The 26,824-nt window shown below is 34.3% G+C and overlaps 1 protein-coding gene and 1 pseudogene across 2 annotated transcripts in view; one reads left to right on the top strand and one right to left on the bottom strand.

Annotated features, from left to right (window-relative positions):
- MICU1 (mitochondrial calcium uptake 1) overlaps nt 1–26,824 on the top strand; it is a 280,725-nt gene that overhangs the window by 106,895 nt on the left and 147,006 nt on the right. Inside the window, exons 5-7 of one of the 2 annotated variants that reach the window (XM_037804431.1) lie at nt 3,269–3,312; nt 23,003–23,008; nt 24,102–24,216. In XM_037804431.1, the coding sequence (XP_037660359.1) occupies nt 3,269–3,312; nt 23,003–23,008; nt 24,102–24,216 (165 nt within the window). The remainder of the gene's footprint in view (nt 1–3,268; nt 3,313–23,002; nt 23,009–24,101; nt 24,217–26,824) is intronic. The other variant, XM_037804432.1, reaches the window with a different exon arrangement.
- On the bottom strand, nt 14,484–21,189 carry LOC119510720 (annotated as a pseudogene).

Genomic DNA, 26,824 nt, shown 5'->3' with positions numbered 1-26,824 from the left:
GTGGCTTCTTCTCTCAGCTTCTGCATGTCTCCTTGTCTCCCAGCTTTTATGGGGCCTTTTTCTGTGAGCTTCTCTTAACTTCAATTCTTCACTGTTTTATTCTCTTATAAAGGACTTCAGTAACTTGATTAAGACTCCCTGCAATGAGAGGGTCACATCTCAATTGAAAGAACCTAATCAAAAGGTCTCATCTACAATAGATCTACACCCACAGGAGTGGATTAAAAGAACATGGCCTTTTCTGGGGTATATAACCCTCAATCTCCCACATTTGGCAATTGTTTTCTTTCAGCACTCTAAATATTTTGTCCCACTGCCTTGTTACCTCCATGGATTCTAATGAGAAATTGGCACTTAATCTTATTTAGACTCTGTTGTTCATAACACATTGCTTTTCTCTTCAGCTTTTAGAACTCTCTCCTTTTCCCTGGTCTCCAACAATTTGACTGCTATGTGTCTGTGCATGTTTCTGTTCAAGCTTATTTTGTTTGGGGTTCACTGGGCTTCTTGAATGTGCATCCTCATGTATTTAGTTAAATTTGGGAAGTCTGCTGTTATTTCTTTGAATAATCCTTCTGCCTCTTTCTCTTTTTCTTCTCCTTCTAGGTCTCCCACAGTGTTCATATAGGTACATTTTGTGGTGTCCCACAGGTCTCTTTGGTGTTGTTTGTGTTTTTTTAATTCTTTTATCTTTCTGCTGCTTGTTTCAGTTTTCTTGTGTTTGAGTTCACTGATTCTTTCTTTTACTGGCTCCAGTCTGATGTTGAGACTCTCTAAGGAGTTTTTATTTTAGTTACTGTGGTCTTCAATTCCAGTATTTCCATTTGGTTCCTTTGTAAAACTTTCTCTGTATTCAGATTTTCATACTGTTCATTCATTATTTTCCTGATATCTTTTAGCTCTTTCTCTGTGTTTTCGTTTATCTCCTTGAACATACTGAGGATCATTTTAACATCTTTGTCTGGTATGTCCATAGTCTTGTCTTCTTTGCTGATGGTTTCTGGATTTTTATCTTATTTCTTTGGATGGGCCATCATTTCCTGTTCTTTGTCTTGTAATCTTTTGTTGCACACTGTACATTTTAATATTTTAAAGTGTTAAGTCTGAGATTTAGTCCCTGAGCTGTCTGTTCTTTAAATTTGCATTTGGATAGTGGTATGACAGGGATTTCCTTGAGTGCCTGGTCTAACAAAAACAAACCAAAACAAAAAAGCACCTTTCACATTCTTTGCAATATGACTCTCTGTTGGCTGGTGCTTTCCTTCAGAGTTTAGCCGTCCTATCAAGAAGATCAGCTCAAGATAAATGTGATGTGTAGAGTCCTTTCCATCTTTTCTAAGCCTATGTCTTGTCTTGGGCTTCTGCTTGCTCATGTCCTCAGGAATTCAAATGCCCTCTCTATTCCCTAAGAAATAGACTTCCTCCCCCTCCAAGCACTCTTCTGCAACTTAAAAGCATGCGAACCTTTCTCCCAGGCTGCTGTGACTTAATTGTTTCTTGTACTGCTTTAGCCATCCCCCAGCTATTTCTGCCTGCAGGGCAAGTACTGGAAGGGCAAGTCTGAGATGAGTTTACTAGTTCAGTCTTTTGAATTGCCACATGATAGACTAGCCCAGACAGGCAGGCACCTCAATATACACATGGGAGTTACTCTGTCCCCTTCAGAATAGGGCCACAATGGGAGCGCAGGCTGGCTCTGCACTATCCTGCAGAAGGGATGGAAGAAGGGCCAGAAAGGGTGTCACAAACTTCTCTTACCTTGTTTAAAGCTGAGTGTTCTTGTTCAGCACTTTTCCTGTTACTGCAACTATTTAACTGTTTTCTGGAGTTTTGAGGAAAATGGCTCTGATAGTTTTTGCTAGTTGTTGAAAGATTCTCTAGGGGAATGGCACCCTGAGAGTATTACACTCCATCTTGGTTGGCCGTAAGTGCTTTCCAACTTTTGGTAGTGTTTTGGCCCTTCTTTTGCTTATATTCATTAACTTGAAATAATATGCTCTAACCTATATTTCTTGTTCTGTCACCTTAAGACAGTGTTTCTTAATTCCACATTTTGTAAGATGATTTTATTATTTATAAAATTCCCTTTACTTCTTCATTTGCCTTCTGTTCTGCCTTTATGGCTGTGATTTCTTAAATATCTGTGAGGTTACAAATTAGAATAATTTAAAAATTTCCTCTGTTTCCTGAATTGTCTCTGCTTTCTTTGCTGTCATTGGTTCAGTTTATTCCAGGCAGGCTTCTAGAAGGTGAAGCACATTTAAGATAAAGAGAATGTATCAAATATGTGGAGCAGAAATGCAAAAAGTCCGCTCTGGAAGCAATGATGATGTGAAGATTTTAATACTGTGGGCATAATGAGATAAGGGCCTGAACTTGCATGAATATAGTGAGAACTGAGAGAAAAGAATTGGGTAATTATGCAAGCAAAATAAGTACAATTGAGAACTAATTTCTCTGCTCTCAAAATTTCAATGGCATACTCTTATTGAACTAATAATAACTATAACCATATGTCTTTCTAACTAAATTGTGACTCTTCAAGGCAGGGACTATGTCCTATTCCCTCATTCTTTTACAAATATTTATTGATCAAACATTGTCCCAAGTATGAGGGATAAAGCCGAGAACAAAGACAAATAAAAAAGAACCCTACCTCAAGGACACTTAATATATTTATTTATATCTTTCACAGTGTTCAGAATTCAGGGCTCATTATTCCCAAGGTAAATATTTATTATTTAACCCAACTTTAAAAGGTAATATCAAGATGATCTATTTGTTTCTATTTAGTTGCAACTGCATAATTTATTTTATATTGAACTCTTTTCTCTTTAACTGCTGCAAAAAAATTATTATGCATTCAGCTTAAACTAGTATCTCTTAAACTAATATCTTTCCCTTTAGAGAGGTAATAAACTAATATCTCTCCCTTTAGAGAGGTAATAGAGAACCTTGATGTAATGAAAAGAGTCCTGGGGCTCTGCTGTTAAGTAGCTGGGTAGGTTTGTACCTGCAACTTTTACCCTCTTTACTCTCTTAGAGCCTCAGTTTCTCATATGTGAAATAAAAAGGTTGGTATCCTTTAGCAATGACACTTTGAAAAGTGTGACAAAATTTTTGTTCCTGTGGCCTTTGAATAAATGTTGTGGATGAACCATCTGGTACATTTAATTGAAGGATTGGAAACAAAACTGAGATCAGTCATTTTATATGTTTCACTTGAGTTATATTCAACGACTAAATATTTGTTTCTTCTCTTTTACAGACTTGGGCCTGGATCAGTATATAATAAAACGCTTTGATGGAAAGGTGAGAGAACTATGACATTTATGTATATATCCTGTTGTTTACTAAGAAGATTTTAAAGTTCCTCCAGAATTATGTGTGGGAAATACCTGAATATCTTCTGTTTATCTTATCAAAAAAAGCATATTGCTTAGTGTGAAGAGGCCTGCCTATAGGTACTTTCAAATGCTCTTAAGAAAGAATCAAGCAGGAGGTTCTTCTGTATTTTTCCATATAAGGTGTAACTCTCATGGGTTCCCTGCTGTATATCGTAAGGGCTAATTCAATGTATGTTGATATTTGAATGTTACCTCAGTAACTGTGATCAAGTTTAACAAGCCCCCGGTATTACCTTTGCTTTTCTTACAAAAACACCTTTCTGAAACGGTCTGCCTCAAACTTTCTGATAATACATACCAGTAATCATAACTAGAAATTATAAAGGTACTTATTAGTGCTTATGAAATAATTATGAAGGCTACCTGGAATTTGCATATGTTTGCTTACAATTCTTTATTTCGTACTTAAATAAATCATATAATAAATCATTCTTTAAGTATAGAAAATGAAACTTTGAATTTTTTTTTATCTCATAAAGCAGTCAGTTAAACATGTTTTTCCATTTCAGGCTGAATTCTCCAAAAGGAAAAAGAAAATATTACACAGGGTCAGAAAGAAAAGTAAAGGGTCGATTTTAAAGACAAGGAAGAAAAAGCAACAGAAAGAAGAAAGAGTCAGACATGGCTCTCCAAAGGTTAAAAAGGAGGAAATCAGAAGGAAAATCATGCAGTGGCTGGAAAAGGCAGGATCACAAAAAGAGGGTCTAGATGGGTAAAGGTCAGGGTTAGTGGACGGACACTGATCTTGCAGGAATCCTGCATCATTACTTAAAACTACCTTCACTGGTAAGGTGAAGAGATGTATGCTAAGCTCTTTACATAAGTGGGAAGAATGAGTAAGACTTGAGAGGTCTCAGTCAGGGCTACCTGCTTAAAAGTTACCTTTCTCATTCAGGTGAAACAGTACCTAAAAGCCTCCATCTGTGGGCATCCTCGTTTTTAAAGTCACATATTCTAAAAGAATGTTCAAAAAGAAAGAGAATTGGACTAGATGATAGGTTCAGAGTCCTATCTTTGCTTTGAATCAGCCACTCTGATCTTTGGTGTTTCTCTTTATGTACTTTCAAGATACTATATCCGCGTGAGGGGTTACTGCAGACACTAACGTCAGGGTCTGATTTCAGACTATTTAGTCAGGCCCCTATTTTATCTTTGTGTCACTCAGAGTCTAGCATAGGCCTGGCACACAGGACGTGACCAGTAAATGTTTGATGACATGCAAAATACCAGTCAACTGGGCAGTCACATATTCCTTGGTAGTATAACTCATTAAGTCAGTAATATCCTACAGCAAAATCAATTTAACAAATTTTTCTTTTTGTTGAAGAGATCCAGAGTAGCATTAGAATTCAGTCCTTTATTGTACGTATGTAAACCTGAAAATACATGAAGACATTGAATACGTGCAAACTGAACAGCAGATTAACATGCTATAAGGGCAATTTCCAATCCTAGAGATCTACCAGATATAAAATCCATAGTGGTAACTCATCTTTCATACATACTCATTTTTTTTCCTGTTTTGGCCAAATAAGTATCCACTTGATGCTAAAAATTCCCAGGTTTGGCGTGACTGATGAGTTCCATCTTTGCATCAATTGCCTTAAATTTATGAGTGCTAACCTTTCTTATTGTTAGTGTCATTTGCATTTTTCTGATTTCTGCTTATTTTTATAAAATAGCAAAAGTTAAATGCAAAAAATCATTAAAGAATTTGAGTACTACCTTGTTGTGGAGACAATGATAGCAGTGTTTCTGCGTTTGGAAGGCAGAGGCTGCAAATGTTTTTTGTGCACACTGAAGCATAAAATCCTGAAATTGGAGTATGAAAGGCAAGATTTAGGGATATCAGTGTATAATTTTTAAACATGTAACTTATATAAAAGTCAGGCATATAAAAGTTGACTTTATGGTACTAGGGGAATAGGTTCTGAAAGAGAAAAAAGGAATGGGAGACTCACATAAGGAGGTATAGCATTAGGCCAGTGACCCTGAGCTAGCTTGTTCCCTAACAAGGAGTGAACAGTCCAGATTTCCCTTTCATCCACATTATGATGTACATGCTGAATCCCTTTGCTAGGTTCTTCAGCTAAATTCTGTATAATTCCCGTGAAATTCATTCTAGAAGTCTTGTTTTGGAGCTAAGATTAGGCATCTTAAAGAGAATTTTTAAACTGAGTTCACTTCTGGTTTATATCTTTATGAATTGTCTTTTATTTCGTAAGAAGTTTCTGTACTTCTGATTTGTTTAAAAACCTTATATAATGAGAAGTGCAAAATTCTTTAAGTGCTTGATCAGTTAAAAAGTTTTTCTAGAATTTTTGTCATGTGTGCAGTCTTTTAATAATTATGCTCAGGATCAATGCTTAATCAACTGATTATTTTCCTTCGGATCTTCATAATGCTTTTGTTCTGTCAGTCAGAAAAATTTAAACTTTAAATAGCAGTTTCTAGATTATATAAATCTTAAGGACAATTTTCTGTTGAAAAACCAGATTTATATGGTAATTATTCTAAACTTCATGCATAATGACCAGAAATTTGGGGAATTTGCATTTAGACTTGATTTTTAAATGGGTAAGTTTCTTTTTTTTCCACTTGGAAAATAAAGTAGTTATGAACTGCTTAGAGAAAGAATTATTTACTCCCATCATCTTAGCCCCCATTGTTTCAATTTTTAACACATCGTTTAACAAAGTCCATCAGTTGACTAGTAACAAATTCATAGATAACACTAGCTTATTTTATTGCTTTCTAGTTGAATTATACTTTTGCCTTTTTGTGATTCAAAGCAAGAACAAATGTAGACATAGTATTACATTTTCCTGGGGTGTTTTTTTTTTTTTTATTCATTTGAATTTGATTTTCATAAACCTCCAGCTGTAAAGCAGAAAAAAAATGGCCCAACTGATATTGACAGATAATTGGGTAGTTAATTTTTGCTTTGATACTTGTTATCTCTTCCCCTATTTCTTTTAACTGAGTAAAAAAACTCCCTTGCAAAGTAAACTAAATTCTCCTATTTCACCTGACATTCAGTGAAACTGAATTTTATTAAGTAGCTTTTGAGTTTGGGAGAGAAATGTATTCTCCTTATGACTTGTTAATGCAGTCACTTCATGAATTTTTGATTATTTCTTTAATGAAAACTATATTCAAAAAAAAACTTAATTTTTGTCATCTAGCAATTGGCCTTTAAAACAAAGCAATTGTTTCTAAGTGGAGCCTTTATCCTATGTAATCATCAAATATTTCTTTCATTTTTTGCTGTCTTTTATTGGTTGTGGTTTATCTCAGGTGGTTTGTATCCACCTTGTATCCCATTTTCTTAACTATCCTTTTTACCTCAGCAAACCAAAAATAGAAATTATGTTTTGTATGTTCTATTCCTACTGCATGGGATAGATTTTTTTTTCCAAATAAAAAAACATGTTTTCTTTAAAAGTCACAGTAGAGAATGCATGCTCTAGGAAAACAGTTTCTTAAGCAAGGAGTATCAACCTGCAGAACTTCGACATAATCTCTTCTCTCTTCTAAAACCTATGCAGTTCATACTGTATTTTCAAGTAAGAACGAATTGCTCATTGAAGTAATTGTCCATTATTATCGTGCCACCATTTATTTCTTTTTCAGAGAATAGAGTTGTTATTCTTTCCTCCTACTGAATCCCCCTTTTTTCCAATCTCTCTCTGAGCATTTCAGAAATACTGTGTTTGGATTCTGTTTTTGCATTATTTGTGATTATAGTCCACTTAGATTCTTGATGATTTCTCAGATTTGCAGGAAAGAATTAACATGTATTTTTCTTTCCATCTCCTTGATGGTTCTTAAAATATTTGGTGACATGGAACAGGAAAACATTTTACATCAAGTGGAATGAAATATTGTCCACATTCAGGTGAAAAAGATAAGGGTATGGCCAAAACTGAGAAAGGGAAGTGTTAAATATGGTGTGATCATAGATGATCAGCAGAGGAAAATATGGAAACAGTTAGAAATTAAAGCTTTAATAAATAACCAAATGCTTTTAATTGCTTACTAGGTAAAAGTTCTTAAAATAATTGATAAATGAACTTTAAAATGCTCTTCCCTTTTGAAGACAGGCTTGGTTCACCCTATGTGGGAACGTTTTTTCCTGTGATGTAATAATCTCAGTGCTTTATACAACTTGTGACTATTTATTTCATATCACAGAGAAAATATGAGACTGGAATAAGGTCAAGTATAATATTACTCATTGATATGTATCGTGAATTGTGTGAGGGATTCCCTGCCCCCTAATAGTGAAATAAGTTGCAGCTCAAGGAACTTTAAATTAGGACAAAAGGAACTGAAATTCTCATGGAGAGGGGTTTAATGAATCTCCACCCTTATTTGACCTACTTAAATTCTGCTTAAATTTAGATAGCAGATTATGATGTCCTTATGATATATAATTCTGCATTGTTAATTAGCCACCTATCTGTCTTTCTTTTGGCTTTCAGAGACTTGAAACGAAGCAAGTCCAAATTCTTGATTAATTAATATATTTATTCAGGTTTTCCTGTTGATAAACATGAATATATAGATAGAATTTTATTGTTTTTGTTCGTGATCCTTGTTTTTATTTTTCCTGTCAGTTCCATCTTTAATGTAGAGTGTATCACTTGTGTTCTTTTTCTTTTATAATAAGGAAATTATTCCTTTAAAAAAAGCCTACAGATTCCAAGAGACTGCACAAAGTGTTTCAATTCCTTGAAGCCAGAAGTTCTCACTATGAAGTCCCATGTTATTTTGGGGATGACAATTTAGCCCTTTTGAAAAGACCATTAATATATTCACTCATTGATTGTCTTTGGTTTATTTTTCAGGCTTAAAGTGAAATCTCTGAATGAAAAATGCTTGTCTCTATTTGTCTCCTGAGAGACTTACTACCTGTAATAATAATGCAAAAAGAAAATAGTTGAGGCTTATTGAGTGTTTATTATATGCCTGACACTCTTCTAATTGCCTACACGTAATAAATCGTTTAATCCACACAGCCACTCTCTTAGGTTACTATTTTTATCATCATTTTATGGGCTAATAAACTAAGGTACAGAAAAGTTAATTCACCTACAATCATAGAGCTAGTGAGTGGTAGAGCCAGGATTCCAAATTGGCAGTTTGCTTCCAGTGTCCACACTCTTAACCACTATGCTGTATCAACTTTTATATATCTAAGATTTTTGCCTATATGATCTATTAGTAAATAGAAATTTCTTTCATTAAACAGCTTTAGTTTTACTGCCTTACTTAATGCAGCCAAAAACTTGATGTTTCACTTCCTTTTTGGTAAGAGTTATTGAAGTTAATTTCTTTTGTTTTGATAACCTACAGCTAAAAACCCATATTAACCTAAGAAGCCACATGATATTTCGTTTTAAAGAAAGGAAAATAAAAGGTATATGCATTTTAATACCTGATTTTAGAAATCACAATGCCATCAGCACTGTTATTCTCTCCATTATTTTTCTCATATACCATGAGCACCAATTAACGTTTTGAAAGGATACATGTCTAGTTTTTTTTTCAATAAAGCCATCACTCTTAAATCAGGTTATCTGTACTTGAAAAATTGGATCTTTGCTAAGTGTAATCAGGATAGTAGAGAAAATATCTTTCTATTACAAACTAAACAATTTAATTTTTCAACTACTGATAGTTTGTGTGTTAAATGTAGCATCGTTTGAATGGAACTACTCTTTATAGTTAGTCTTTATGTGAGCCAAAATTTAGACTGTAATTAAATTACCAAAGTGAATGCAGTTACTGATTCAACATTTCAGGAAATCCTTTGACACTTGCTGGAATTTTCTGTTTTTATTTTTAGTCTCAGATTTTCCCATCTTCCTTCTTTCCCATCCAAAGTTCTTTAAATTATTTTCAAAACATTTACTCATCCTTCTGTCTTCTTACAAATTAGCAGCTTTAGTTGTTTTTTACACACCATAACCCTAAGAAAATCTGGCTTAGATGCCAGAAATATTTTCCAGAGGCTTTCCATTTTGATCAGCTCAGTATATGACAGTTATGTGTGAATAATTAGTAGATGTTATAAAATAGGATAAATTGGATATGAAAAATGCAACCTTGTAAATTGCTGTACTTCTTAGCATGTGAGAGAGCAGAATGAAAAATGTGGACTTTGGATATAGACAAACCTATGTTCAGATACGGGCTGTGCTGCATACTTGATGGGTAATCTTGAGCCACAGACTACATATCCACACTGAGTGTCAGTTACAGTCTCAGAAAAAATCAAGATAATAGATAAAATATGTGGCTCTACAAATTATAGCTACTTTGCATATAATTGATGATTTTCACCCCTTTACTCAATTTATGAAAGGAATTAGCTGCTATCATATAATCTTTTTTGGTTTGTATAAAATGCTACAAAATAGTGTACCTCTGCCTAATTGCTGTTTTCCTTCCAGGTTCAGTTAGCTATAAAAATCTTGGTGCTATCTCTGTAATGAGCAATTAGTCTGGGTAATTAGCTAGTCCATTAACTGAGAAGAGATCTCTAGTTTGATTTCTCATTTCTGAGCTGTCCTGTGTTCACAGAATTTCACTCTAGTGCTGTCAAATCCTTTGGGCATCTATCACATCAATCCTAGTAAATTGCTAATAGCATATTTTTTTCATCAAGAATTTTTGCCAGGCTACTAAACTTGATTTAAGAAGGATGGTAAGTTCAGGGCAAATTATATTTCACAGCCAGTGAAGTTAATTTTTTGAAACAAAAGTCTTAAAACTATTTGATATTTGAATATATTGTGGAGTGGTAGGTAGCTGAATTAGCTAATCTGAGCTGCTTCATCAAATGCCAGCCTCCATGCTGGCTGGCCTTTTATTACTAATATGGATAGTACTTTATGAAATGCAACATAATTTTGGAGGAGGCCTGTTTCCAAGTAGTCATTCTGAAATCTTCCTTAGAGCAGTTATGAGTCCTCTGAACTCATCCAAGTTTGGTTGCTGATATGTTAATATGAGCGGTTAAGCAACTAATTTGCCATGAAATTAAAAAATGTTATATCAATGAAATGATAGTGAGGCATATTAATAGGAAACCTTCATCAAAGAAGTTCTTTGACTACCCATAAAAAAAATTGAAATGCTTGGTTTCCTTTTTCTTTAGGACACTGGTGTTTTCTTTTTACAGAAATATGAATTTTCCTAAAGCTGTAATTATCATTTTGAAGAGGTTAGGAATTGAGTTTTGTTTTTTGTTTTTTGTTTTTACTGTGCCAAGTTGATCAAATCCAGAGTTTTCTGTTTTCCTCGTTTCCTACTTCCAGGTGTTCAGATTTTATTACAGGTCTTAATTAGTCCTTTATATGTTTGTTGTAATGTTTTGTGATATGTGTATTTGATTTGGGGGTTTTTGTTCATATAATCAAACAATGTCAATTTTTTTTCCTTTTTCTCATCTTCTGATCAGGATTTCTGGCAGGTACTGACTCAGCAGCATGTGCTTTAAATTAATTAATGCTCCAAAATCCATAGTAATGCTTCAGGGACATAAGTACAGTGCATGCTCATGTCCTTCCCCTGCTCCCTTCAGAATGGTTCTGTTCCTGTCACTTTAAATTAACATAGTTAATCTTTAATATTGACAATTCAAGCACTGCGCAAGTTCTTGAGAACATAGTACCCAGCATAATTTAAAAGGAAGTTTTAAACATTAGGAGTTATAAAAAGGGTCAAGAAACTTTGTTCTAATCACTATATTCTATAAGGGATAGTCATTAATTGGTTATTTAAATGGTCTTACTTGATATGCCACGTTCTTAGTTGAACTGTAACAGCAATGATGAAACAACAGTAACTTCAAGTGAAAAATTAGTTTTTTTTTCTTTTGAAAGTTCTTACTTTATACATACAGATAAGCAGTTGCTTAGTTGCACTTTTCTCAATAAAATGGCTTAAGGGGAAACAAATGGGACATTTAGAAAGACTTCGTTTATTTGCTTTTTTGAGCTAATCAACAACTCTGAGGGGAAAAAAAACCAAACATGGAGAAAATCGTGAAAAAGAACAGAGATTGTATACTGGCAAACAGAATTTCAAGGACATTCCTAAGAAGTACTTTTTAAGTTGATCTTTGAAGACTTGGATTCTTTAATTGTAGTTTATAAATTGTTAAAACGTGTTAATTTTTAAAAACACATTTCTGATGGTTGGCAGTTTTAAAACATAAACTAAACCAAATGAGAGACATCTTTTGATTTAAAAGAAAATAATTCATGAAGATCACAGTGCTCTTTATTTTTATAGTATATTTTTTCTGGGGCCCTTTTTTTAAAAAATGGTATGTATTTTTAATATTTCCCTTACAAAACAAGTTGCAAAGAGAGGAAGGAAATTAGATTTACTTGGCATACATATGGCTGAGTAAAATCTTCTGTTATTGGTACAATAGACTATCTTCCTGAATACTTCTGCCTTCAACTGCCTTCTGAAACCAACAAATACTTAATTAAGCAACTATGTCAAAATAATTTCTTGATAATTCCATTATCAGTATTTCTCATCCTGGAGATTTTCTTATAGAACATGACACAACCATTATAATAGTGCTAAGGAGAGTAAATCAGATGAATGTTAACACCTGTGATTGAAGGGGACCACTTCCATTTCTCTAACTTTGGTGGGACCATTTGCAGGAGGCAATTGAAAACTCCTGCTCTCCTTTGATAATTGTATGGTTTAAGGCTTGATGATGTAAAATGACTGTCCTCAGGTGGGTGCCCTTACTAGAGTGTAAGTAGAGAAGAGAGGTGGGAATTGTTAAATACTTGGAAGTCTCTGGCACCTGCATGCAGCATTGAGTAATCCACCAGATCGGTGACACTTACACTATTAAAGGTACTATCCTTTGTTGATCAAGGATTCAGTATCAAGTTTTACTGTATTAAGGATATCTTGTGAATATGCTTTTTATATTAAAAAGTAGTAAACTTTTTCCTTAGGATAGGTAGTGAAGGAATTGTTTCTCTTTATTGCGTTCTATAAATATCAGTCATTTTGGTGATGTCAGTATGAATCCTTTTAATGTCCAGAGGTCACTGAGCAGTTACTCTTTAAAAGAAACCTTTCTTGCTTGCTTCCTTGTGGCAATTTGTCCTTTGCATGCCAAGTTCCAATTGCCTGTGGAAAGTCTGGAATCTTTTTGTTTTCCTAATAGCAGAGAGTGCTGTTCTGCAGATACAGCTTCTTAATGGTGGCAAATACCATATTGCTGTGGGGAGTATCCATAATGTCTCTTTCCAGTCCCTGAGTTCCACCACTACAGAAGTCTGCTGATTGAACCCTTTTGTTTGATTATTCAGTTTTGAATAAAAAGAAAGAATAATGTAATCAAGTATAGCAAAGGAGGGTATAGTTTCCTTGGTTGTCCCAAATATGCTGACTCATGTTAGGATGTTTTTAAATACATTTTCATTTTAGATTCTGTTGAATTTGAATTTTGAGTCAGCTGGACTCTCTTGATTTTTCACTGTTGATTGGAAGACGTAGACATAACTAACCATTACATTTCTGACACCTTCATGTTTAGCATTTTCACCATAAAACAAGATTTGAAATTCACTTTGACATGAGGACTTGGTTCCAGACTAATTTCCTTTTTCTTATTATTTTAGTAAAAACACCCTGGCATATTTTAAGGTTACAAATAAAGTTTTATGAAAGCTACTCAAAACAATTAATTTCTTTTATTCTGGTTAATTGGGGTCTCATCTTAGCCTAAACAACTACTTATGCCCCTTGCTTGCAGAGAATGTCGATTGCCATGCATGTCTGTCTTTGGCATGACACATTTTTAAAAATTCTAAACTTGAATAAAAAGCTTCTCCAAATACAGATTAGTCTAACATTGTTAATTAAGAAGACTATAAAGAACCTTTACATTCTTGAAGTGATGCCCATTTTGAAAATGATTAAATCGTGCATTTGAACAAGTCAAGCCATTAAAAAAAATCATGTGCATTTACTCATTGGTTTAGACCTTCCTCTTCAACTGTAAATGAACTTAGCTGATACAAGCTAAACCCCAAGGTTAATATTTTAAAATAGTGAACTGTGCTTTGCTTTAAAAATATTCATTCCCTGTTAACATTTTGGAAATTGAAAACAATATAGATACCAGGTATATTCTTGTGCTTTAGATACGATTTAGCATATAATGGCTACTTATTTAACTTCTCTAAATCTCAGTTTTCTCAAGTCTCAACTGCAGGTATTAACAACCTCATACAGTTGTAGTGAGGCCTCTTTAAAAGAGTTAATGCGAATATAAAGCACTTAACACAGTGCCTGCCATAAAATGTGCAAGCTGTAATTTTTGAATTCTTGCTATGTCTTTAATGGACAGTAGTGCTCAAGAGAAACCTATAAATATTTGGTTTCAAGATTGATTTAAAAATTCTTTGTCTAAAGGATTTCCAGGTAGTTGAAAGTTCCTAGATCAGTGTAAATTAAGGGTGTGAACAGAGATCTTCAGGGAGAGACTTTTATCTTTGTTCTTATGATGCATATTTTTTTCTTGTAATAATTTCTTCCAATTGGAAGAAGGTGAAATTACTATTTTGACAGTTCTCAAATTTTACACCTCAGGCTGTTTTTATGTTAAGCGATAGGGAAGCCTTTTTTATAACCCATGTGACTAAAACAAAGACTGCTGCTAAACTAGAGTCTTTTCAGCACTGGTCTATTTGTGTGGCCAAAGCTCAAAATTAAATTCTTAAATTTAGGTAGCAGATAATAACATCAATACTTAGACTTTGCCATTCCAGAGCTGCTTTGAGGCAAGTATGCAGGCGTAATGTAGTAGAAAATAATAGAGTTGAAGATTTTCCTCTTCTTGGATTTTGGTAATACCTCATCAGATACTGAGAACTATAAGAAATCATTTTAAAAGTTTTATCATTTCCTTGGAAGTTAATGCTATGCCAGTAGACTTTTGAATTTTTATTATTGCTTTAATCAAATCTTCTGCCTTTTTTTTTAAAAGAGTTCAGCTTTAATTGAACATGTTACAAAAGGGGTTTAGTCAAAAAGACCAAAGCCCATGTCATCATCAGACTCCTCAGATTCTTTCTTTGCTTCCACTCTCTTCTCCTCAGCTGGCGCAGCAGTGGTGAAGGGGCAGGGCCTCCTGCTGTTGCAGCACTTGCTGCTGGAACAAGTCCACCAGCCCCCGCTTTGCAGATAAGGTTCCCGTTGTTGACCTCAGCCAGGGTCTCTGCAAACAAGCCAGGCCAGAAAGGTTCAAATTTAAACAGCTACTTTAATGAGGACATTGATCTTATCCTCCCTGACAGCGACCTCACCATAGTAGAGGATAAGGACGAAGTAGATGCAGGTGAGCTTGGAGACAGAGGCCACGGTATGGGCGAGTGCTGGGCAGGTAACTGCTAGGCACGTCGCTAGTCACCAGATGATGTGAGGGCCTTAGCGGCAGCTGAGGAAAATTGTCTTTTTTTTTTTTAAGCACTTTCATTTGTATCCATTTTATCTGTAGCCATCCAGTTAATGAAATAGGGAAACATTTGCCTTCTAGGTGTTTGGAGTTGTTCTCAGAGCCTAAGTTGGTTAGAATTGGGACTGAAAAGAGAATTGCTTTCTGGCAGAGTGAACTGTACAGTATCTTAAGCATTCACCTTCCACAGTTTGTTGCACAGTAATTTATGTTTATTTGCCTCAAATGTAGTATAACCTTCAAAAAGTTTGAAAGAAACTCTGAGTCAAGAGAAGAGGAAATTATAAACTACTCTAAATTAGAAACATCTCAATTTAATTTTTATCTGACATATCCCCAAATTCTACCTTTCCTCAATTCAGGGGCAGGAGTGGAAGGGTAACACACATTTTTTAACTGTGCAACATTTTGTGTTTGATTGGGAATAGTGTGACTGTTTAAGATTGATTTTACCAAGGCTTTGGCATCTATCCATGTACTAATTACATAATGAAGTGAGCATCAAGTGCATGGGAAAATTGCTGAATTTTCTGTAACACTCCCATACTCCCTGCCCAACCCCATCCCTAGGTAGAAATACTATTTGTTATTTGGACATGATATACCAAAATTGCATTTTCTGGAAGAAGCTTATTATTTATTATCATTAATTTGTTTTTGAAGTACAACCTCAAATATTACTCGAGGGATTTAGGTAAACTCTGAAATGTGTTTCAGCAATATAGAGAAATGCTAATATTAAAATAATCCAGTTATTTCAACTTCATAAAGGATAACATCATAACTTAAATAGTAAAGCTGTGTTCTTTATCAGATTTTCCATACACCAGAGATGTTTTGAGGTCTAGATGATATGCCAAGTATCTATATTGCAAGCATATTCCATCGACTTCTATTATATAGAAAAACTTTATTTAAAACTTTACAACTTGAAAAGTGGGTCAAAGAAATAATGAGACTTCACTCCTAGATAATAATTTTTCTAGCTGAGTCCCAGAAGGCAAAACTATTGGCCCTTTTTGGATCACCCTGTAACTAATTAGGATTCACTGTTGGAGCACAGTGAGCACTAACGAATTCTAGCCATATCTGGAAAACCCTGTTCAGGGCCCCTGATGGCACCTGCAACTTTAGCAAGTTGTTTTTATCAGTTTATATAAATGGTCAAGACTCCAAATGTGGCTGTTTCAGCACAAAGCCATCCTGGTAAAACAATTCAGGTCTTAGACCCACTGTGACATGTTGCAATTACATATGTGTCTGCAGTATGCTGTAATAAGGTTTACTTCTAAGTCTTTCTGCTTATCTAAAGAATAATATTCAGGATATGGTGTAGTTGAGATAAATACCAGAACTGTATGTGAGTATTTATTTATTTGCCTTTACTTGAGGTTAGTAAGTTGAATGTCTTAGTGATAATGAGTCTACAACTATGTTTAAAAATTTGAAATGAATAAGATCTAGGACTAGGTCATGTAGGTGGATAATAAAACAATTATATTATGTTCATTTAAGTCAATTGACATTGCTCTGAAATATTTTGCATATTTTTGTTCTTTAAATGGCATAACATTTGTCAGTAAGTTGAACAGAAATGCTATTCAAAGAATTTGATGGGCATTCTGTTATAACACCCTTAACTTCAGAGATTCAACTTGATTGGAATAAATTTGATGATATGTAACTTCAGAGCTGCATAAAATACCATAATGCTCTGTAAGTTATCTGCAGTTATGATCTCTTTTTAAAATACCCAGTTCTGCTTTAATAGTTTTCAGCAAAACAAGTATTGCTATAATCTTACCTCAGGAACTTTAATATGAAATAAGTTTCTTTAGGCTCTTACCTTTTTTTTCTTTTCTTAACCTAGCTTCACATTATTTGCCCTTACAATAGAATTGGAATGTATTTTATTTCTTCTGACTTGTATATGCAGAAATTTGTTTTCTTAGAGTCTGCCCATTATATTAAATTCTTGAATTAAATACAAATTTTAGGATTGCTTTTGCTAGTAAAAATTATATATTAATATAAATATTCATTAGTTAAAAATAATAACACCTCTGGACAAGTGAGAGAAAATGAACATTATCATCAGTCTGTTGAGGAGGATTATGTTTACTTAGAACTTGCCTTCAGATCTTTCCTGAACCATATAAGTGTGTTTATTTGGGGGGGGGGGGGAATAAACTTAACATTTAGTCAAAGATCAAACATTATCCAAAAGATTAAGTGAAGGAATATTTTACTTGACATTCTCAGTTTGCAGAATTAAACATTGATATGACTTTTGGAGTGAGAAAAAAATAACCAAAAAACTTCCCATTCCCCTCCTTCAATGCTGATTTTCCATTTTCATCATACTTTAGGGCTTTTTAAAATTTGTTCATTATCAGACTAAGTTTCCCCATGTGCCATCATTAGTTGATTTGAGAATATCACCTATGATATAATCAGGTCTTTGATGGAAGCTTGATTGAGACTTAAGCTTTTTTTTTATAGTATCTTCATTAAAAAGCTCAAGTGCTGTGTCAGTATTGTGGGACAAAAGGTCTGCTAAGAAGCCTCCAGAGAACACAAAATAGGCTTTCTGGTAACTAAAGCTCCCATTTCCTCCAAAATTTTTTTACTTATTTATTTGATTCTGCTTCTAACTTTAAACAATTTGAGACATTAAATTTGATGATTTTATGAAACCTTTGGTGCCTTTTTGATTTAATACATTCATAAATTTTGTAAGAACCTTTTTTTGAGTTTTGGATACTTGTAAACCCAGCTACAAACTGTTGGAGTGATAAATAGATATATAATCCTAAAGGTAACTGAACAAATCTGAGGTGTCATCCTCTTAAGACCAATCTTAACAAGATGCCTCTGAAAACATACAACTGACTTCTCTCCCTCTCTTCTCCTCTCTCCAACCCCAACTCCGGAAGCATGGAAGAGACATGTAGATCTTTACTAAAAATTCTGAAGATACTTACGACTCAATTGCACAGAGCACATCACAAACAAAGACTTATTTAATGGTGGCAGTGACTGGGCCTAAACCATGACCCCACATGCTCACCCTACAAGCTGCCTTTTAACCTTTCATATAATTCTATATTTACTTATACTTTAAAAAAACAATCATATACCTTACTAGGAATCAAAAGACCTCAAGAGAAAAATGAGTTATTAAAGGCAGAAAATACCATGGAAGAGTATGTATACTTACATGGTCAATTGATTTTTAACAAAGGTGCCAAAATAATTCAATGGGGAAAGGAAAGTGTTTTCAACCAATAGTTTTGAAACAACTGGAGAATATATAGATGTATATTTATAACATGAACCTTAAAGCCATACACGAAATTCATTCAAAATAGATCATGGACCTAAATGTAAAATCTAAAACTGTAAGACTTCTAGGGAAAAAAGTAAGAATATCTGTATGAACTGGAATAAGTAAAGATTTATTAGACAACTTAAGGAGGCAATAACCATAAATGAAAAAAAATCAATGTTAGACTTTATGAAAATTTAAAACTTCTGATTGTCAAAATAGAATTAAAAAGACAAGTCACAGGCTGACAAAATATTTCTAATACATATATTTGACTGTATTTGTTCTATATTGCTGATTAACAAATCCAAAGCTTTTTGGCTTAAAACAACAATAATCATTTGTTGTCTCTTGTGGTTTCTGTGGATCAGGAATTCAGGAGCAGTTTGGCTAGAAGGTTCCCAGTTTAGGGTCTTTCATGAGGTTGAAGTCAGATGTCAGCTGGGACCTCAGTCATCTAGTTTGACTGAAACTGGAGGGTTCACTTCCAAGGTGGCTCTCTTAAATGGCTTGTGAGATAGCACTCACTAGTGGTGGAAAACTTTAGATCCTTTTCCTATGGGCCTCTCCAAAGGCCTGCTTGAGTGTGCTTTTCAAATAGCATCTGGCTTCCCCCAAAGAGAGCAAAGCAGAAATCTCAATGCCTTTTTATGACCTAGCCCAGAAACCACATGCCATCTTCTCAGGTATATTCTACTGATCACACAGACCAACTGATTTAGTGTGGGAGGGGACTTTATAGGGGTATGAGTACCAGGAGGCAGGAATATTGGGATCATCTTGGAGTCTGGACATTGACAAATGCCATATATCCAGAATATGTAATGAGCTTGTACTGATCAATAATAAAAAGACAAACAACCCAATTAAAAGTGGACAAATTATAATTTTTCTGTAAACATGCAATTGCTCTAATAAAAAAAAAATAGAAAAAAAAGGAAGAAGAAAAATGGGCAAAGACCTGAACAGATGCATCCAAAAGAAAGACATTCAATTGCCAATAAACAAAGTAGAAGGTGCTTAACAACTTGGACCATCAGGGAAATGCAAAAGTGTGCATGATGAGATACCCACTCAGATGGCTAAAATTTTAAAGACTGGCAGCACAAATTTGGTGATGGCACAGAGCAATTGGAACACTCGTACATTGATTGTGGGAGTAAAGTTAGAACTTCTTGGGGAAAGTTTTCAGTTTCTTAACACAGAAAAACATATTGATGCAGCAATTCTATTCCCAAGTATTTACCCAAGAGAAATGAAAATATATATCCAAAAATACATGTACAAAAATGTTCATAGCAGCTTTATTCATAATAGCCAAGAACTGAAAAATGCTTAATTGTTTATCAACAAGGGAGTGGATAAATAAATTGTATTATTTGTGTGTATTAGTATGTTATGCTCACAATATTATTTTTATTATTTATTGTAATAAAATATTTAATGTTTATTTTAATATTATTTTATTGCTGAGTAGTATTTCATACTCAATAGTGTATTAAAAGGATTATACACCATAACCAAGTGGGATTTATCCCAGGAATGCAAGGGTACCTCAATGTACAAAATCAATGTACTACACCCCAATAATAGAATGAAAGGGGAAAACCACATGGTCATCTCAGTTGATGCAGAAAAGCATTTGACAAGATTCAACACCCTTTCATGATAAAAACACTCCTAAAGTATCTACAAAATAATAAATAGATTCAGCAAATTTGAAGATATAAGATCAACATAATAAATATCAACTGTATTTCTATACACTAGCAATGGCCAATCTGAAAAGGAAATTGAGAAAACAATCCCATTTACAATTGCATCAAAAAGAATAAAATACTTAGGAATACATTTAACCAAGAAGACACAAGACTTCTACCCTGAAAACTACAATATTACTGAAAGAAATTAAACAAGACAAATAATTGGAAAGACATGGATTTGATGTGATCTAAGGATTCAATGTATTCCCTATCAAAATCCTACTGACCTTTTTTGCAGAAATGGAAATCCGATCCTCAAATTCATACAGAATTACAAGGAACCAAATAGTTAAAGCAGTCTTGAAAAAGCAGAACAAAGTTGGAGGACTCACCCTTCCCAATGTCAAACTGTGTGGTACTGGTATAAGGATCGATATAGATTGATGGAATAGAATTGAGATTCCAGAAATAAACCCATACATCTATGATCAATTGATTTTTGACAAGGGTGCCAAGACGGTTTCATAGGGAAAGAATAGTATCTTCGACAAATAGTGCTGGGACAACTGGTTATTTTTCACATGCAAAAAAATGAGTTGGACTCTTATATGCAAAATTAACTCAAAATATAGCAACTACCTAAATATGAGCTAAAACCATAAAACTCTTAGAAGGAAACACAGGGATAAATTTTCCTGACCTTCAATTTGTGAAAGGTTTCTTAGGACACCAAAAGCAAAACGACAAAATTTAAGTTTTGTGCATCAAAGGACACCATCAACAAAGTGAAAACGCAGAGAATGAGAAAAAATATTTACAAATCGTTTATCTGATAAGGATATAGTATTCTGAACATGTAAAGAACTCTACAACTCAACAAAAAGACAAACAATCCAATTTAAAAACAGGCAAAGGATTTGACGAGACATTTCTCCATAGTTATACAAAAATATTTATTTATATACAAGCACGTGAAATGATGCTTAACATCATTAGGCAATAGGGAAATGCAAATCAAAATCTTAATGAGCTACCACTTCACACCCATTACGATGGTTATAATCAAAGAAATAAGTGTTAACCAGGATATGGAGAAATTGGAACCCTCATACATTGCTGGGGGAAATGTAACATTACGTAGCAGCTGTGAAAAACAGTTTGATGATTCTTCAAAAAGTGTGACATAGAGTTACTATATGACCCACCTGTTCCACTCCTAGGTATATGGCTGCCTGAACACATTTCTGCGTTCAAACAGAAACTTAGACCCGAGTGTTCATAGGAGCACTATTCACCATAGCCAAAAAGTGGAAACAACCATGAATGAATAAACAAAATGTGGTATATGCATCCACTGAAATATTAATCAGTTCTAAACAAGAGTGAAATGCTGACATATGCTACAATATGGATGAGCCTTGAAAACATGGTGCTAAGTGAAAGAAGCCAGACACAAAAGACCACATATTGTATGATTCCATTTGTATGAAATGTCCAGAATAGGCAAATCCATAGAAACAAAAAGCAGATTAGTAGTGGCCAGAATCTGAGAAGTGACTCTTAAAGGGTATGGCTTTCTTTTTGGTTAACAAAAATGTTCTGGAACTAGATAGTGATGATAGTTGCCCAATATTATGAATGGACTAAATGCCACCAAATTGTATACTTGAAAAGGGTTAAAGTGGTGAAGTTTTTGTTAAGTGTATTTTGCCACAATAAATAACAATAATAATAAACCTTAGAAGGAAAGAAAAAAAAAGTCAAAGGAAGGCTTTTCCAGATTAATGGACGGTAAAAGAGACATAAAAACTAAATGCAGTGTATGATCATGGATTAGCTCCTGGACTGGAGAAAATGTAGCTAGAAAGGGCATTTTTGGAACAGTTGACTAAATTTGAAAATAGACTGTGGATTAGGTAATAGTAAGTGTATCAGGGTTCCTGGTTTTGATTAATGTGTTCTCTGCTATGTGAGAGAATGTGGTCGGTCTTAGGAAATACCTACTGAAGTATTTAAGTGAGAAGGAATATCATGTCTCTAATTGACTTTTTTAAATGATGCAGGAAGAAAAAAAAAGCATAGATAAAGCAAATGGGGTAAAAATGTAAACTATTGGTGAATCCAGGTAAAAAGCATGTGGAAGTTTCTTATACTAATCTTTTAACTTTTCTATTATATCAAAATTAGAAGTTACCAACAAAATTAGATTTGTCTTTTCATTATCTTATGAGCAGCTGCATGGTCCAGGTGATTGTTACAAAAATAATGTTAGGTTTGCTTTTTGGTTTAGCTGCCCTGTTTCACTCGGTCCTTAGACTTTTGTCTGTCTCTCAGTTTCTGACTCCCAATATATTGTTTATTTTAATTCCTTATAGCAACCTTGCCATAAGATTAGTTCATAATTACTCTGCAGTGCTCAGCTTCTATACACATTTATTATTCTGGCAAGTAACGGTATACATTTAGGGACCTGTTCTCATTTTGTGTATTTTTTCCTATTCACATTTATTTTTTGCAGTATCGTGTATAATGTAGAAAGTATATAATCATTTGTTTCTTTTATTTTGAGAAATTTAAATATTAACTTCCCACTAAAAGGCTTTGCTGCTCTAGTCCTCAACCACTAGTCTTGGTTTTGGTTTTGGTCTGGAATGTATGTTTAGTCTCTTGGTAGAAGATCAAGTGTGATATGTGGTCTAAACCTTAATTAGAACATATTGGACTATGTGCTTATTTTTGTTGACAGCTTAAGAACTAATCTCTAAATGCTGTCAGGCAGGACCATGCCTTCTGTCAGCCACTAACAAAGTGACAAAAGCCCTTTCCTAAGCAGATTCCACCATCAAAATCTAGTACTGCTTTGTTGACATTCACCTATGAACTTTTACCTGTCTATGGTTTCTAACTCATACAAACAAGCAGCTACCCAGCAGAGGCTATGGGTTTACTAAGAAAATTATGCAAAGTGCCTTCATGTTGAGTCCCTTGGAACATGTGTTTTCAATTGGTTAACCAGTTTTCTTTCCTTTGTGGTGTGTGATGGAATCGCCACTAGACAGAGGTAACTTATCTATTGGACAATCGTGTACCTGGATGCTGATGTGGTGATGCTTGTCGGTTTAGTTTTCATGAAATTACTCCTGAAGTTATGCTTGCAATCTTGCCTCTTATTTTGTGCTTGCATGACATTGTTACTTTGATTGCGCTTTGTTGGTTTGGGTTTTTAAAACCTCCTATTTCTTTACTGGTACCCAGAATAATTCCTTTAATATCTTTGGTTGGGCCAGAACTTATGAAATTCACTTCTCTTTGGTGGATCCTTTTCGGTTTTTGAAAAAATCTTAAACGTCTCCACTAAGTTTATGGTTTGTCTAGGAATTCAGAAAACTGGATAGGTTTGCTTAAGCACCCAAGAAGAGCCCAATTGCCAGAGAGACCGTTTTCGAAGCTGGGAATTAACTCTCTTTGTAAGCTTTATGGATTAAAGGAAGGGAATATATACTTAGAGTAAAAGCTAAGCTTTGGGAGACAGTTTCGTCAGATTGCTGAAATTTAGGTGCCTGCACCAAGCTAACAATAAATATGATTTAATTAAATGCCTAAAACTTCGCATGTATGTGTGATTTGAAATTGTATTTCAGAGATGCTATTTACTCTCTGCATACTGTTCTGTGTTCCAAAATGAAGATTCTTGGGGACATAGGTAAAAATAAATATTTCAGAAATTAGTTTTCTGAGCTTTTGTGGGGGCCTTGGAAATAGTTGCTTACCTCCTTATTTCTGATCATTGGCAATACAATACAGTTTTTCTTAGCCAATTAGAATTCATTTCCTTTTAGTTTTTTTCATTCGTTTTTGTTTCTATTTTTTACTACTTTGTGTGTCTCTATAGAAGAAGATGAATTGTTTTATTTTTCAATTTTTGTATTAAGCCAATGCTGAAACAAACAAACAAACAAAACAGTCTTTTCTCTTGTAATTTTCATCACCTTGAAAACTGTAAAGGATCCATTGATTGGGAATGGCCCTCAAAGAAATACTTAGAATAAATAGCATAAAACTGTCAGATAAATGATGATTCATTACTAATTATTTATTTTCTAATTCAGTTGTATCTTCTTTTTATCTTTTGATGGGGACCATACATTAAACAGAAAATTTCCCAAGAACGAGAAAAATTTGCTGATGAAGGCAGTATATTCTACACCCTTGGAGAATGTGGGCTCATATCCTTTTCAGACTACATTTTTCTTACAACTGTTCTTTCTAGTAAGTATAAACGTTTCCTTTTACTTGTTTTTGGAGAGGTAAATTGGAGGGAAAAAAGACATATTGGTAGAGTTAATCAATTATAAATTACATAGAATTTTATTTGTTTTGAATTCTTTGTAACTTGTGTCTAGAACTGTCTGAGAAGGAAGGAGAAAAAGGAAATTAAAATATCAAGGAAAAGTTTTTTTTTTAAAAAAAAAAAAAAACAACTCTGAGGTTCCAGCTACCTTTAATTGGCACTTTGTCTTCTGTCCAGGTGAATTATATAATGCCTGCTCGTGTAGCCTTCATTAATGTTACTACTACTACTTCCCCAGTAAGTCACATGTTGATCTGGCATTTCCTCCACTGAAGAAAAAAAATTGACTCTGTTATCCTAATTGTGTTGAATATTCATTCTTGAATCTTAGAAGAATATTTGGAATCTCACGTCCCAAATTTGAGAAATTTTACATCACCGATGAATTTCTGATTCTTTTTTAAAGCTAAACTGTGTTGATTAGTTTGCTACTGGTGTTTCTAAATTTTATTTCATGCTAAAAGGTGTGGCATTTTTTAACCATATAGAAAAAGAAAATAAACTGAATGTTCATAGCTCTCTGTGTACACTCTGTTAAAATATACCTAAATTGAACCAAAGAGTTCAGATTCGTATGTTTTGAAAGAGGTTATTTTCAACTTTCTTCTGTCTGAGGCATATCACACAAAAATGACCATCACTTCCTCCCTTCCTCCAGGCCAGTAATCTGTAAAGATAAAAATACAAGACAGTTTATAATAAATGACATACACAGTTCCTGCCATGTCTATTATCACGTTCACCCTTTCCTCTGTGTAAGGATTGACAGGGAAATGAAGAAATAAAGACTAATATGCCATACTAAAGCTGTCTTTGGGGCAACAAAGTGTTTGAATAAATACCAAAATATATGAATTAAATTCATTGAATTTAAATAAATTCACTGCTCTAGCAATATAAGCATACACTGATTTATTATGAAGACACAAAACAGTAAACTAAGTAAAATCACACTTATCTTAAATTGTGTATTATTAGAGTTAGTTATTATTTGCATAAGGCGTGGGTTTTTGAGACAGAATTCAGTTCAAATCCTGGCCCCACTACTTCTTAGCTTTGTGGTTTGGGGCAAGACACCAAATTCTGTTCTTCTGTTTCATCCATAAAATGAAGATGGCAATTATAGCAACCCCAAATGATTGGTTTGAGGATTGTGAGATAATGCCTATAAAGTGCCTAGTTCAGTGCCATTTAGAAGGTATGCAGTTTATCTCGGATTTTATTCTTGATAGCCTGTCACAGCATTGTATTTCACATCTGATTTTAAAAGAGCCATAAGTTTTATCATAAAAAAGCTCAGAATTGGTGGGAATTTGAAAAACTTAATTGTGACTTTACATAGAATTTACATTAAATAGGCACAATATGGCAGAAAAAGTATTGCATTTAAGTGAAGAGACCAGCCTGGAAACTGCATTGATATATACTATGAAAATAGTCCCAGTAATTATTTGATGAGCTGAAATGGGATGTTAGCCTGTATCTAGTGCTTAGTCCTGTTACCTTCATAACTTTCTAAGTGCCAGAAGGACCAAACAGAAGAGAGCCTTCAGAATACCTGGCAAATTGTGAAGCTCCCTTAACCATTTAAAAGCATGTTCAACAAATGTCACATTGATATGTTGAGTGCTGGAAACCCCTCCAAGCAGTTCTACTGGTCCAGGCACCTTTACTCCTCAATACTCAGCTTTTAGTTTGCAACGTGGTGAGTGGTTTCCAAAATGTGCTTACTTTTACTGCATCATTTACTCTTTTTTTTTTCATCATTTTATTGACATACATTCACATACCACGCAGTCATACAAAACAAATCGTACATTCGATTGTTCACAGTACCATTACATAGTTGTACATTCATCACCAAAATCAATCCCTGACACCTTCATTACCACACACACAAAAATAACAAGAATAATAATTAAAGTGAAAAAGAGCAATTAAAGTAAAAAAGAACACTGGGTGCCTTTGACTGTTTGTTTGTTTGTTTGTTTCCTTCCCCTATTTTTCTACTCATCCATCCATAAACTAGACAAAGGGGAGTGTGGTCCTTATGGCTTTCCCAATCCCATTCTCACCCCTCATAAGCTACATTTTTATACAATTGTCTTCAAGATTCATGGGTTCTGGGTTGTAGTTTGATAGTTTCAGGTATCTACCACCAGCTACCCCAATTCATTAGAACCTAAAAAGGGTTGTCTATATTGTGTGTAAGAGTGCTCACGAGAGTGACCTCTCGGCTCCTTTTGGAATCTTTCTGCCACTGAAGTTTATTTCATTTCCATTCACATGCCCCTTTTGGTCAAGATGATGTTCTATATCCCACGATGCCAGGTCTACATTCCTCCCCGGGAGTCATATTCCACGTTGCCAGGGAGATTCACTCCCCTGGGTGTCTGATCCCACGTAGCGGGGAGGGCAGTGATTTCACCTGCCAAGTTGGCTTAGCTAGACAGAGAGGGCCACATTTGAGCAACAAAGAGGCATTCGGGAGGAGGCTCTTAGGCACAATTATACAGAGGCCTAGCC

Source organism: Choloepus didactylus, chromosome 15 (genome assembly GCF_015220235.1).
Source record: "Choloepus didactylus isolate mChoDid1 chromosome 15, mChoDid1.pri, whole genome shotgun sequence".
Lineage (NCBI taxonomy): Eukaryota > Metazoa > Chordata > Mammalia > Pilosa > Megalonychidae > Choloepus > Choloepus didactylus.
This window is presented reverse-complemented; position numbering and strand designations above follow the sequence as displayed.